We start from the raw sequence: 14,907 nt of genomic DNA, 5'->3' as shown, positions 1-14,907 counted from the left end.
CTTCTTCTTTTCCAATTTGGATGCCTTTTATTTCTTTGTCTTGCCGGATTGCCCTGGCTAGCACTTCCAGCACAATGTTGAATAACAGTGGTGACAGCGGGCATCCTTGTCTTGTTCCTGATCTTAGAGGGAAGGCTTTCAGTCTCTCACCATTGAGTACTATGCTGGCTGTGGGTTTTTCATATATGCTCTTTATCATGTTGAGGAAGTTTCCTTCAATTCCTACCTTTTGAAGTGTTTTTATCAAAACGGATGTTGGATTTTGTCAAATGCTTTTTCAGCATCTATTGAGATGATCAATTGATTTTTCCCTTTCGAGTTTTTAATGTGTTGTAATACATTGATTGTTTTTCTTATGTTGAACCATCCTTGCATGCCTGGAATGAACCCCACTTGGTCATGGTGTATGATTTTTTTAATGTGTCTTTGGATTCGATTTGCAAGTATTTTGTTGAGGATTTTTGCATCTATATTCATTAGGGAGATTGGCCGGTAGTTTTCCTTTTTTGTAGCATCTTTGCCTGGTTTTGGTATTAGATTGATGTTAGCTTCATAAAATGAATTAGGTAGTGTTCCATTTTTTTCAATGTTTTGAAAGAGTTTGAGTAAGATTGGTGTCAGTTCTTTCTGGAAAGTTTGGTAGAATTCCCCTGTGAAGCCATCTGGCCCTGGGCATTTATTTGTGGGAAGATTTTTGATGACTGATTGGATCTCTTTGCTTGTGATGGGTTGGTTGAGGTCTTCTGTTTCTTCTCTGGTCAGTCTAGGTTGTTCATATGTTTCCAGGAAATTGTCCATTTCTTCTACATTATCCAGTTTGTTGCCATACAGTTGTTCATAATATCCTCTTATAATTTTTTTAATTTCTTCAGGATCTGCAGTTATGTCACCTTTTTCATTCATTATTTTGTTTATATGGGTCTTCTCTCTTTTTGATTTTGTCAGTCTAGCTAGGGGCTTGTCAATCTTGTTGATCTTCTCAAAGAACCAACTTTTGGTGATATTTATCCTTTCTATTGTTTTTTTGTTCTCTATGTCATTTATTTCTGCTTTAATCCTTGTTATTTCTTTTCTTGTACTTGGTTTAGGATTGGTTTGCTGTTCATTTTCTAGCTTCTTCAGTTGATCCATTAGTTCTTTGATTTTGGCTCTTTCTTCCTTTTTAATATATGCGTTTAGTGCTATAAATTTCCCCCTTAGCACTGCTTTTGCTGCATCCCATAGGTTTTGGTATGTTGTGTTCTCATTTTCATTCGTCTCTATATATTTAGTAATTTCTCTTGCTATTTCTTCTTTAACCCACTGATTGTTTAGGAGTGTGTTGTTTAACCTCCAGGTATTTGTGAATTTTCTAAGTCTCTGATGGTTATTGACTTCTAATTGTATTCCATTGTGGTCAGAGAATGTGCTTTGAATAATTTCAATCTTTTTAAATTTATTGAGGCTTGTTTTATGTCCCAGCATATGATCTATTCTGGAGAAAGTTCCGTGAGCACTAGAAAAGTATGTGTATCCTGTTGATTTGGGATGTAATGTCCTGTAGATGTCTGTTAAATCTAATTCATTTATCAGATTGTTTAGGTTTTCAATTTCCTTATTGGTCTTCTGTCTGGTTGATCTATCTATAGGAGAGAGTGATGTGTTGAAGTCTCCCACAATTATTGTGGAAACATCAATTGCTTCCTTTAGTTTTGCCAATGTTTCTCTCATGTATTTTGTGGCACCTTGATTGGGTGCATAGACATTTACGATTGTTATTTCTTCTTGCTGAATTGCCCCTTTTATTAGTATGTAGTGGCCTTCTTTGTCTCTCAAAACATCCCTGCATTTGAAGTCTATTTTATCTGAGATTAATATTGCTACACCTGCTTTCTTTTGGCTGTAGCTTGCATGAAATATTTTTTTCCATCCTTTCACTTTCAGTTTCTTTGTGTCCCTGTGTCTAAGATGAGTCTCTTGTATGCAACATATTGATGGTTCATTTTTTTTGATCCATTCTGCGAATCTATATCTTTTAATTGGGGAGTTTAATCCATTTACATTCAACGTTAAAACCGTGAAGGCATTTCTTGAATCGGCCATCTTATCCTTTGGATTATGTTTGCCATATTTTTCCCTCTCTCTATTAATATCCTTTATTGTACCCATACCGAATCTCTTTAGTACTGAACCTTTCTCCAAGTCTCTCTGTCCTGTCTTTGTTTCTCTGTCTGTAGGGCTCCCTTTAGTATCTCCAGTAGGGCAGGTCTCTTGTTAGCAAATTCTCTCAGCATTTCTTTGTCTGTGAAAAATTTAAGCTCTCCTTCAAATTTGAGGGAGAGCTTTGCTGGATAAAGTATTCTTGGCTGGAAATTCCTCTCACTCAGAATTTTAAATATATCGTGCCACTGCCTTCTCGCCTCCATGGTGGCTGCTGAGTAGTCACTACTTAGTCTTATGCTGTTTCCTTTGTATGTGGTGAATTGCTTTTCTCTTGCTGCTTTCAGAACTTGCTCCTTCTCTTCTATGTTTGACAGTGTGATCAGTATATGTCTCGGAGTGGGTTTTTTTGGATTTATTCTATTTGGAGTTCGCTGAGCATTTATGATTTGTGTATTTATGTTGTTTAGAAGATTTGGGAAGTTTTCCCCAACAATTTCTTTGAATACTCTTCCTAGACCTTTACCCTTTTCTTCCCCTTCTGGGACACCAATGAGTCTTATATTCGGACGTTTCATATTATCTATCATATCCCTGAGGTCCATTTCGAGTTTTTCAATTTTTTTCCCCATTCTTTCTTTTATGTTTTCATTTTCCATTCTGTCATCTTCCAGGTCACTGATTCGTTGTTCAACTTCCTCTAGTCTTGTACTATGAGTGTCCAGAATCTTTTTAATTTGGTCAACAGTTTCTTTAATTTCCATAAGATCATCCATTTTTTTATTTAGTCTTGCAATGTCTTCTTTATGCTCTTCTAGGGTCTTCTTGATTTCCTTCATATCCCGTACTAGGGTCTCATTGTTCATCTTTAGTTCTTTGAGTAGCTGCTCTAGGTGTGTCTCTTCTGGTCTTTTGATTTGGGTGCTTGGGCTTGGGTTATCCATATCGTCTGGTTTTTTCATATGCTTTATAATTTTCTGTTGTTTTTGGCCTCGTGGCATTTGCTGACCTTGATAGGGTTCTTTTAGGGTTTGTAGACCAGTTGAAGTCCTTATCTCTAATTTATCAGATCTACAGCTTCGTGGAGTACACTTTCTCTAACTAACCAGCAGGTGGCGTCCACGAGACACCTGTTCTCCACAAGCCAGATCTCCCCTGCTTAGCCTTTTTGGTGAGTGGGGGAGTGAGTCTTGTGGGGCCCAATTGGTGTACCAAGCTTGCGTGTGTAGTTGGTGTTGCCTGCCCTGTATGTGGGGCGTGTTTCTGGGCAGTCGGGGAGGGGGGGTGGCCCTAACAATCAAATCTCCCTGATGATCCTAGAGTTTTAAAGCTACTGCAATAGTCTAATCCTTCAGTTCAGTCCTGCCACAGTTTGTCTCTGCCACTGACCCACAAGTCTTTGGTATTGGCGTATGGCTCCTGAGACTTGCAAGTGGGCCCCTCTTCCAGGCTGTGCACCCCGGGTCCTCTGTTGAGGGATGACTGTGCTATGTCACAGGTGAGTGCCGTCCCCCCAGGGCAGTTCTGGGCTGCTGGGCTGTGTTGGGAGGCTCCCAGTCTGCTCAAATGATGGCTGAATGGGGCTCTGTTAATTCACACTGCTCCCCCTTCCCAGCTCTGGGACATTCAGCTGAGGTTGCAGGGAAGGCTAATGTCCACGCCCAGTTTTGTGGTGTGTGCCTGTTATTTGAAGCACTTCCGTCACACTGGGTTGTCTGGGGCAGCTCTGGGCTATGGGGCTGGCGATGGGCAGGAGTGTTTCCTGTCCACCAGGATGGTGGCTGTGAGCGGACACCCCCCTTTTCTTGGGAAGTTGTGTTGTTTAGTGAATTTTCTCAGCCACTGGATTATTGCCTTTTGTCTCAGAGCTCTCTTAGTTCTGCTCTTGACTTGACGTGCCCAAATTTCAATTCTTTGAAGCTTTCTGTATTGAGCTTCTTAGAGTAATTGTTTTAGAAAAAGCAAAAAGGATTTAAAAAAAAAAAACAAAAAAAAAAAAACGGCCCTCCTCAGAGATCTAATGGGTTATTGAAATGCTAATAGAGAAAGCAACCAGGGCCATTAAGGAAAAGTGCCCAGGGCAGAGAGATCAGCCTTGCTTCGGGATTTGCATATGTGCCTCAAGGCCTGATCTCCGCCCTTCCCCTTTCTGTGTTCACCAGAACTCCAAAAATCCTCTGCTTTTATTTTGGAGTTTTTCGTGTTGTTTTTTTTCTATGCCTGTCTCCTCTCTGCTGGGCTGGCTGCTCTCAGAGTCTCTGGTGTCTGGCCTCAGTCTATCTATGGTTGGAGTTTGAATCAGTAGAATGAGTTTCCGGTAAGAGCAGCCACTGCAATTCTCCCTTCTCCTTCCTGGAGCTGACAGCCCCTCCTCCCCCGGGACTGAGCCTGGCATGGAGGGGCGCGGGTCCCCTGGCCGCAAAAACTTACAGATTTCGCTGATCTCAGCAGTTCCACGTTTTCATGAGTGTTGTATGAAGTATGCCCAAAGACAGATTGCTCTGTGGTGTCCAGTCCACGCAGTTCCTGGCTTTTTACCTACTTTCCTGGAGGAGTAACTAAAACATACAGCTCACCAGTCTGCCATCTTGCCCCGCCTCTCGGGAACTAATTCTTTTATTCAGCAAATGTTTGAGTATCATCTGTATCTTAGTGTAGTCCTTCTCAAACTTTTTGATCTCAGGACCCTTTACACTTTAAAAAATAATTGAAGACCCCAAAAAGCTTATGTTTAAGTGGTTTATGTTTATAGATCTGTACTTATTGGAAATTAAAACTGAGAAATTTTTAAATATTTGTTAACTTATTAAAAAATAACAGTAAGTTGATTAAATGCTAACATTTTTATGAAAAATATTTTGTAAAACAAAAAAAATTTAGTGAGATGAATAGCATTATTCCACATTTTTGCAATCACTTTCATGTCTGGCTTAATAGAAGACAGCAGGATTCTCCTATCTACTTCTGGATTCAGTTGCCAAAGATGCTTAGATGCAGGTAACTATGAATCCTGCCTCAGGAGACTCAATCTGTTGCAATATGCTGTTGGTTGAAATATATAAAGTATATGAAGAAAAGAGGCCTTGCACAGACATGTAGTTGAAAAAAGAAGCCCTCACAGACCCCACACAAGGGTCTCAGGAACTCTCAGGGGTCTTCAGAGAACTCCTGTACTTAGGAACAGTGAAATGTGAGAAGTATTTAAGTGCTTACCATGTGCCAGCAAACAGGAAAAAGTTAACTTGGTAGGAATGAAGAGTTTAGAGGTTGATATCAAGTTGGAGTTTGGAGTGTCTTAAGAGAACTGTATCAGAGGTGTGGGGGTGGGGTGGGAACAGAAGAATGAGAAGGAGTAATAGCGCAGAGTATGGGGAAGAGCTGATTGGAAATATGAGCCAATAGTTGTTAAAATGGATTGCAAAGTTAGATGTAAATAAATTGAAAGATGGATGAGTAGCTGTATCTTGAAGAAAGAAATAAGAGTATTTCTACTACAAGAAGGTATTGAGGTCCTATTTTTAAAAACAGAAGTGTTGGGTAATCCTTGATAAGCAAGAAAATAGCTTAGATTGGAGATTTAGGGATGTGGGTTCCTGTTGTGAGAGAGATGAACAAATCTGATAGGCAAAGGGCTCAGAGAATGTTAAACAGTGTATTATGATTCCATTAGGAAAGTGCTATACAAAATCTGGAAGATGCTGCTTCCTGACATGTCACTACAGCAGTCATCTATTGGGTGTACAAGATGGTCAACATTAATTGTTAAATCCATGTGTGTTTAAAATCTCTCAATTAAATTGTTTTTTCTAACCCTTCCATGATTCTTCCATAGGAAAGATAATAAGTAAATTGTTAAGAAAATATGTGAAGACTTTGTTTATATTATAGTGCTTGTTTCTGATTGTTTTTCTTTGTTTTTTTTTTTTTTTTTCAGACCATCCAGACCTTTCAAGCTACCAAAAAGGTAAAATGATCTCATTGTTTTATTAAAAAACTTACCTGCATGCTTTGCCCCTTCTCATATTTTCCCCATATCTTGCCACAGTTTCCACCTTCCCCATTCATATTTACATGAAGGAAAAATAAATGTCCCCTGAGTTGAGGAATCCTGTATCTCCAGAAGTGGTTTTAATCTCAAGGTAGATCTTTAACCCTTAAATTCCATTTATGTAATCATTTATATTCATCTATTTTGCAATTCCTTCTTGTAATGGATTGACTTCTCTGCATCTTGATTGTTGAAGAGCAAGATACTGTTCTGCCAACTGCCATGACTTGAATTCATGACAGTTTATTTCAGGTGGTTTGGTTGTGTATCTTTCTAAAATTTTTTGTTGCCATATTAAGATGAAAGTATTCTTTTATGTGGAGCTTTTAAAATTTTATCTTTGTGGTAGGAAAGCAAAAGTTTAAATGGATAAGAGTTTCTGGGAAAACTACAAAAGCATAGTTTCATCAGATGACCTTATCCATACTGGTTCCAGATATAATTTCATTACACTTCAGAAACTTTAAGTGTTCCTTGAAATTCAGTTGCTGAAGATGCTTAGATGCTGATAACTATGAAGCCTGCCTTGGGAGAGTTATCACATTTTTGAAGTAAAATTGCTATATAAGTCTTAATCAGTAAACTCCCCTTCCATTTGTGTCAAAAAAAAAAAAAAAAGAAAAGAAAAGAAAAAAAGAAAAGAAGAGGAAAAAGATAAAGGAAAGAGGTTATTATGTTATTATGCAAGTCAACATGACATATAAAGAAAGTGAATGCCCATTTTTCTAGAAATAATAGGGCCTTCTCAAACGACTACATATTTTCTATTTTGAAAAGATGCATAAATTTAGATTCTTGAACTTTTGTTGTTGTTTTAAAGTTCTAATCTCTTCTTTTTAATATATGCGCTTACAAATACAACAAAGAAAAAACACAAAGAAAAAAAACAAAGGTTTTTTTGAACCTTTCCTGATTCCGCATTTGCACCCTAGTTGGAAGTTCTCTCTTCTTTCATTGACTTCACAAAGTGCTTTATCTATTCTTCTCTGTGAGGAACCAGGGCACTTTACAAACACCTGTTTCTTTTTACTAAATTTTGTAGAGATTTACTTAATTTTGTAGATATTTTGTAGATGCAGTTTTCTGTATTAGACTGTAAGTTCCTTGAGGGCAAGATCCATGTCTGCTGTTTTTGTATTCCCAGAATACTTTGCATCCTTACTATTTAATGCTAATTGTTGAATGAATTTATTATTGCACAAAAGAGTTCTGCATCCAGTTTTCTTTTGTGAAATGTCTTAAACGTCAGTCATTCCCCAGTACTAAGTTGATACTTGATACCACTGGAAAAGTTGCAGTTAGTAACATTTTGAAATGCCTGCCCTTTAAGAAAAATAAGAAGGCATCATTAAGGGGAAAAGAAAGAAAGAAACCAAGGGAGAAGAGATATTTAGGAAGAACAGAATAGTTGATAGTGTTAAATATTGCTCAGGTCAAGGATGATGAAAACATGACTAGTTAGTTGATTTTGGCAATGTGTTGAGAACAAAAGCCAGGCTGCAAAGGGTTGAGGATTGGGTGGATGGTCAGGAGAAGGAGGCAGCCGGTTCAGAGCACTTACACTCCCAGAAGCAGGGCCCTTGGCTCAGAAGGGAAGGGACAAAAGAAAAGAAGGGTATGAGAAGGGCAGCAGCGGGCAAGGGGAAGAAACCTTTGTAGGCAAGGAGAGATTTTAGTGTCCAAGCGTCTAAAGGCCGAAGGAAAGAACCATTAGAAAGGAAAGTGATGAAACTCAATCTAGAAAGTAGATGGGATAAACGCCAGAGTAATGAATGGATGACTGAGCAAAGTCTCAGTGGAGTAGGGTCAAGGGCTCAGTAGAGGAGGTGCTTCTTCAAAGACAAGTTCAAAAAGAGAGAATGAAAAATACATAGACTGGAAAATAAAAATAGGGGAAACTTCATCAGTCTGGTATAGAAATAAAAATTGTGGTAGGAGAACTTGGACATTTATGAATAAAGCCTTCATTACTAAATCTCAGTTTTTCATGTCAATTTATCTTTAGTTCTCATAATTATTTAAGACAGCAATGATGGGTATTATTTGGCTAGTATTACAGATTTAGTAAAAGTGAGGTATAAATCAGTTATAAATCAATTTATAAATAAATTTCATATAAATGACCATGGAGTTCTAAGCAGTAGGCAATACTAGGTCTTCCAGTTTTTAAGGCTGTGATAGCAGAGCCTTGAACTGTTTTCTGAAGCAAGTCCTGCTCAGACATTCATATGGTTAGGGGGAACACTGATGCTCAGGGAAGTGGGATGAGTTGACAAGGGAATGAGTCAAAAGACTGATCTAGAAATGGATTTCAAGAAAGCTTGATTTAATGTTCAAGGCTCCAAACCAAAGAAACCATCTGTTCTAGTTTGCTAATGCTGCCGGAATGCAAAATACCAGAGATGGATTGGCTTTTATAAAAGGGGGTTTATTTGGTTACACAGTTAAAGTCTTAAGGCCATAAAGCGTCCAAGGTAACGCATCAACAATCGGGTACCTTCACTGGAGGATGGCCAATGGTGTCCAGAAGACCTGTTAGCTGGGAAGGCACGTGGCTGGCGTCTGCTCCAAAGTTCTGGTTTCAAAATGACTTTCTCCCAGGACCTTCCTCTCTAGGCTTCAGCTTCTCTCCAAAATGTCACTCTCAGTTGCTCTTGGGGCATTTGTCCTCTCTTAGCTTCTCCAGAGCAAAAGTCAGCTTTCAAAGGCTGTCTCCAAAATGTCTCTGTAAGCTGAAGCTCCTTGCTCAGTCCCAGTGCATTCTTCAAAGTGTCCCTTTTGGCTGTAGCTCCTCTTCAAACATCACTCACAGCTGCACTTAGTTCCTTCTGTTATGTCAGCTCATGTATATGGCTCCACTGATCAACTTGGACCCACCCTGAATGGATGGAGCAACACCTCCATGGAAATTAATCACAGTCATCACCCACAGCTGGGTGGGCGCATTCCAAAAAAACACTCAAAGAATTACAATCTAATCAACACTGATAACGTCTGCCCACACAAGATTACATCAAAGAGAATGGCGTTTGGGGGACACTATATTCAAACTGGCACACCATCCTTTTAGTCAAATAATATTTAAGATAGATTGAGCTTCAAGTAAACTTCATGAAGCTGAGGTTTTTCAAGAAGGTACCTTGGTATCCTCTGTTGGGAATCCAAAGTAAAAAGGAAATGTAACATTTTTTACTGACCAAAGTGCAGTGCCTGGATTCTAATGGGAAGAATTTTAAAAGGCTACTTTAAATTTGAGAAATGAAATACATAATAAAAAGTAAAAGATAGTTTTTACATTGAAAGTACCATAGCAGGCAGGACTAGGAAAGATGTACAGCAGCAGTGTCACAATTAGGAAAACAAATTATGGGGTGTTATTATACAAATGGCCTTTTAAGACAGGCTCCCATTTAATGTCACTTTAGCATAAGTTGGCCCTGTGAGACAGTTACTTTATTTGTTTTGACAGCTATTTATGATCTATTTCCATAGTAAACCCAATAATAAGGTGGCTGAGAATCTGTGAGTATGTTTGAGGGGCTTTCCAATGGATAATCTTAAAAAATCAAGTGTGGCAGTAACACCCTGGGCCAGGATGCCAGGAGCACACACACTATCGCAGCTCTGCAGTTCACCCATGAACAGATTTAATTCAGGCTGCTATTTCTGTTGCCTCATCCTGCAAAAAAGGAGGATGAGTCCTTCAGATCTGCGCACTATTTGTGGCTTAACCTATGGAGTAGAGGATGTGAACTTTTATACAGCTGGTGGTCTGGATAGAGCTGCAAGTCCTAACTTAGGCAGCTGGTACAGCTGTAGGGCCTCAGGGAAAACTGTCACCCTGTCATTCACTGGAAAATTTCTGTATGCTGTGTGTAACCCAGGTGTAACAGAGGGGTTGTGGTATTGTCTAAAGATTTCCAAAATTAGAAAAGGGGTGGAGTATCAGGGGAATGAAAGACAAGTATATGATATGCAGAAGAGCACATGATAGTAAAGGGAGTGGTCCTTTTGAAAATTCTTCCAGTGCACATATGGTTCACTTTTCAAAGAAAATAATGTACAGGTACTTTGAAACTTCTCTGAAATTTAGGTAGAATATGTACCTTGTACCCATAGTCATCAGGAGTGGAATTAGCATGCTTAATAGAAATAGAGCAGTGAGATTTATAGGTCATTTTTAATTTCCTTTTACATCTCAACTTTTCCTGCTTTATTAGATTTTTTAATCTTGATATTATCACCATTGTCTGGATTTCATATTATACATGAAACTTTTGTTTCCCATGTGGCCCCATAGCTATAAGATATCTCAAATAGACAACAGGAGAAGCAGAAAGAACCTTAACAGATTTGTGGTATTTAGGAAGAACACTTGTTTGAGTAAAACTTACCCAGAACAGCTGGGACTTTCCCCCATGGTTCTTTATGTACTCAGGATGGTGATCCCATTTCTTAAGTGTGAACAGTTGTCTGTAGGAAAGTTTAGCATATGAAACATCTGCTGTGTGGGGAAGTGTAATTGTAATGTAGTAAGGTTAAAAGTGTTTAGAAGAAATGTGCTGAAATCACTAATGCCGTAAAGTTTCCATATGTAGTCAATGCACGTATATGGGATAGAGCAGTGCTGTAAAATCAAAACCAAATGTTTCCAAAGGGAAGAAAAGCAATTATTGAATGAGGTTTTTAAGATTGCTATGCATGTGTGTGCATATTTTTCAAGAACACAAAACAAGAAGTCATTATATGGGTAAATTAAACCACAGTATGAAAACTAAGCAATTTGGGGCCCTCTGCCTTCTATTGATAATGTGTTTGTAGGTAAAAATGCAGAACTTCTTGTTCATTTTAAAGAAAATTGATCCATTTAAAATAAAGTATAATGAGTAATCATATAAGCCTGGAGCCATTTTCATTGCAGAAGGCTGATGTTTTAAGGGTATAAAATGTAAAGAACTCTTTTTAAGTCTGAAGCAATGAACAAAAAGTCTAAAGTGTGCTTTTGAGACAAAGGGCCTTATTACTTCAAAACCAGTGACTTTCATCTTAGTTTGCATTTGGTGGAGGAGGAAGTAAAGTATGTTTTGTATTGGGTGTGTTCTAGAAATGTGAAAGCTTGTAACTACTTGGTATTTACTTTTGAACAACCACAATCAGCATATTGTGATTTATATATTTTCATTGCATTCAAAATTTTTGTTAAAAGGTTATTGCATCTTAGCTAGCATAATTTTTCATTAATGAATTTTTAAGTTCAGAATTTGCAGTCTAGTAAATAATGTTTAAACTTGGAATCCTCTGGTTCTATGTGATTTTGCATAGAAATTAACTATTAGTGTGGCTTAAGAATTTAATTTTTAAATGTGAATTTTGGGAAGCAGACATTTGTGGCAAGTTTAGTTGTTCCTAATGTCTTTTTTTTCTCTTGTGTTTGAAGAGAGAGTTGATAGCATAGTGGTTAAGGGGCCGGATCCTAGAACCAGGCTACCTAGGTTCCTAGCTTTGTAACTTTGGACAGATTACTTAACCTCTCTATGCTTCAACTTCATTTCATAAGGAGGTTGTGAGAATATAATGAGATACTAATCTGTGTAAAACACAGAAGCAACTGGTATGCTCCGTGAGTGTTGGCTGTTGTTATTTATTTGCTTATTTTCATAAAGTTACTTTAAAAGAACAAGGGGAAAAAATGGAGTAATGGTCCACAAGTTTTTTGTTTGTTTGTTTGTTTCTTCTAACAAATGTTCAAGAAACCTGAAATTGGCAGCATGCATTCTGAATTTTGGAAAAAGCTCAGTTTAGTCAGCTTCTATTGGGCATTCAGTTCATGTCAAGATCTGAAAGTATGAAGATAATTAGGCATGAATCAGACCCTCTAGAACCTAATGGAGGGGGTTGCAGAAACAAATCTTTCAGTAAATGGTGGTGAATGAGAGTGTGGAGAGGGCATCTGGAAGAAAGGGCTTGATGGTAGGATTTGGTAAGGGAAAATCCAAAAATTTCAGAGGAATAGTAAGAGACTGAAGCCAGACTGTAATGGTATGGAGAGTGAAAATGTGGTAGGTACATGGGTGTTTTTTCATTTATTCAATAGCTGTTTATGTACTCTAGACACTGGACAAAAATTTCTGCCCTCGTGGAACTCACAGTCTAACGGATATTTTCATTAGTTTTGTAATGTCTGTTTTTTATGTATATATGATTCCTGTAAAAGCACATGGAAAGTGAGTATACTTTTCTCCCCAAGAGTCTTGGTTCCCCAAGAGTCTGGGCTAAGATGGGAATGAAGAAAGGACAGTAGCTGGAAGGAAAGTTGTAGGTTAATGGGAAATTTTTGGTTTGGTTTAGTTTGGTTATTTTTAAGATTTATGCTACCATGAACTTTTTTATAGGCTGAATTCTTTTTCAAGAACTGATAGAGGGAGCAAAGGTATAGAGGAAGGGAATAACTAGAGAAACGCAAGTTCTAGAAGAGACTGGAAGGAGAATGGATCCTCTGTTAAAATTTGTTAATTTATGTTCACTTTTCTTTCCACTTAATAAACTGTGAATTTTAGATACTCTTCTTCCCAGGCATAGATGAAGGTATAAAATGTTATTTGTCAGACATAGAAATCATTCTAACTCTTACTAACCTTGTGGCATATGGCCACTACTACTTTATCACAAAAGTGAGAGGAACATGATCTTGTAATTGTCTACTACAATTACATATAAATATTTATAATCACATTAGATCTTTTATTGATAAATACCTGTACTAGGTTCTAAATATGAGGATTTAACAAATAGCTCTCGTGCGAAGCAAACACTTTATATGACTTCTAAAAGGCCTTCTTTGAGATTTCTCTCTGCTTTTGCAGTTATGCAGCCCTGATAGCCGACTGGCCCGTGGTGGTCTTGGGCTTGTGCACTGTGTTTATCGTGGTCTGTGCCTTGGTTGGAGTATTAGTGCCAGAGCTTCCCGACTTCTCTGATCCATTGCTGGTAAGGAGAATTGAACCAGTGGAATTTGCTACTTCAAAAAATGAAGTTCTATTATGTTATTTAATACCCCATTTCTGTTAAAACTTTCTCAAGCCATCAGTAAGTACCCAACTCTCTTCCTGAAAAGGAAAGACGTGTCTTTTCTGTTTTCTCAGGTTCTTAAAGTATCAAAGAACTTGACTTGCTTCCCATCAAAAATGTGGAGATTTTGCTTCTTGGTCACCGTATTTCAGCTTAAAAGCAATAAATTAGAATACCTGCATACCCTAAAATGTTGTCATAAAGTCTTTAAAATGAGTATATTTCCTCCCCCAAGGAAGTTAAAAAAATGTCAGGGTTACTAATACAGAGCAAGATCTGTTTTTAAGTTAATGTTCCTCTGGAGTGGGATAATGAAGGAAATAATGATCAAGGATAATGATATTCTTTGTGAAACACTGTAACATGCAGAACATATTTTAATTTGACCATAATTTTTATAACATAAAAATACATATTTACTAAATGCTTAGGTATGAATTAGAAAGATAAGATTCTGATACATTTTCCCCCTCTTTCCTGAGACATGTAGCATACCAGACATGCAAGCCTGTTTTGTCAAAGTAAGTAAGTGATCATTATCATGTCAAGTCATCTTGTTTTAATGCAGCTCACCTCTGGAGTAGCTGTGAAGAACGTCTGTATTTTCAGTTGAAAGTTATGCATCACCTTGACATTGCTTTCCCAAGCTGTTATTATAACTATACTTAGCCTGAAATGAAATATACTAATGGGAATTTGTGATATTTTGCCTTAGGGTTTTGAACCAAGAGGGACTGCGATAGGCCAGAGACTGGTCACATGGAATAACATGGTGAAAAATACAGGATACAAAGCAACGTTAGCAAACTATCCTTTTAAATATGCAGATGAACAAGCCAAAAGGTAATCATTTGTATTTATATAATTTTTAGACAAAGGATTGCTCAATGAATTCCACTTTTAAATACTGCCTGAGCAAAAAGGTAAAATGTAAAATGTGTGGCTCATAATCTTTTGAATTTAACTTGTCATGGTCTTTTAGGATTTTGTTGTATTAGGATGGAAAGGTAAGGTTATTTTATTCTCTGTTTCAGAAGTGAGAAAATTAATGTTGGTTGCTTATATCTAATCCTTTTAACTTAATTACAAGCAGTAAATAGGCCCTGGCTTTGGGGATGTAACTGTTACCAGTATACTTACGGACTTTGAAATAGCTAGAGCTTTATTGAAGATCAAATTGTTGTTCCATTTCAGCCATCGTGATGATAGATGGTCAGATGATCATTATGAAAGAGAGAAAAGAGAAGTTGACTGGAACTTCCACAAAGACAGCTTCTTCTGCGACGTTCCAAGTGAGTGGCATCATAGATAAACAAATCCCTCAGCAGTATCATTCAAGATTGAACATGATTATAATCTAGACTGAAAGGAGTATGTGAATAATCACACAGTTTCACTGTTTCTATTGTACTTAAAGAGATTTTAGCTTAATTAACATTTTATTTTACTTCTCTAGATCAGTCAACCACTCATTTGAATTTATTTACCTATAATAAAAAGCAATAAGAAAGATAATGAGTTATGTTCAATTTTAAGGAAGCTGTCCATCTAATAAAATTCTTGAGCTTGTCCCAAATTTCAAGTTATTTTTAAAATTCCCTGTACTGTATATTTAAAAGATATTTTATGTGAAGTACATTTTGGGGAGACTG

The 14,907-nt window shown here is 37.5% G+C and overlaps 1 protein-coding gene across 8 annotated transcripts in view; it reads left to right on the top strand.

Moving 5' to 3' along the window:
* DISP1 (dispatched RND transporter family member 1) overlaps positions 1 to 14,907 on the top strand; it is a 273,352-nt gene that overhangs the window by 229,020 nt on the left and 29,425 nt on the right. For all 8 annotated transcript variants that reach the window (XM_037823286.1, XM_037823265.1, XM_037823271.1 and 5 more), the window contains 4 exons: positions 6,074 to 6,103; positions 13,051 to 13,174; positions 13,971 to 14,098; positions 14,450 to 14,547. In XM_037823286.1, the coding sequence (XP_037679214.1) occupies positions 6,074 to 6,103; positions 13,051 to 13,174; positions 13,971 to 14,098; positions 14,450 to 14,547 (380 nt within the window). The remainder of the gene's footprint in view (positions 1 to 6,073; positions 6,104 to 13,050; positions 13,175 to 13,970; positions 14,099 to 14,449; positions 14,548 to 14,907) is intronic.

Source organism: Choloepus didactylus, chromosome 2, assembly GCF_015220235.1.
Source record: "Choloepus didactylus isolate mChoDid1 chromosome 2, mChoDid1.pri, whole genome shotgun sequence".
NCBI lineage: Eukaryota > Metazoa > Chordata > Mammalia > Pilosa > Megalonychidae > Choloepus > Choloepus didactylus.
This window is presented reverse-complemented; position numbering and strand designations above follow the sequence as displayed.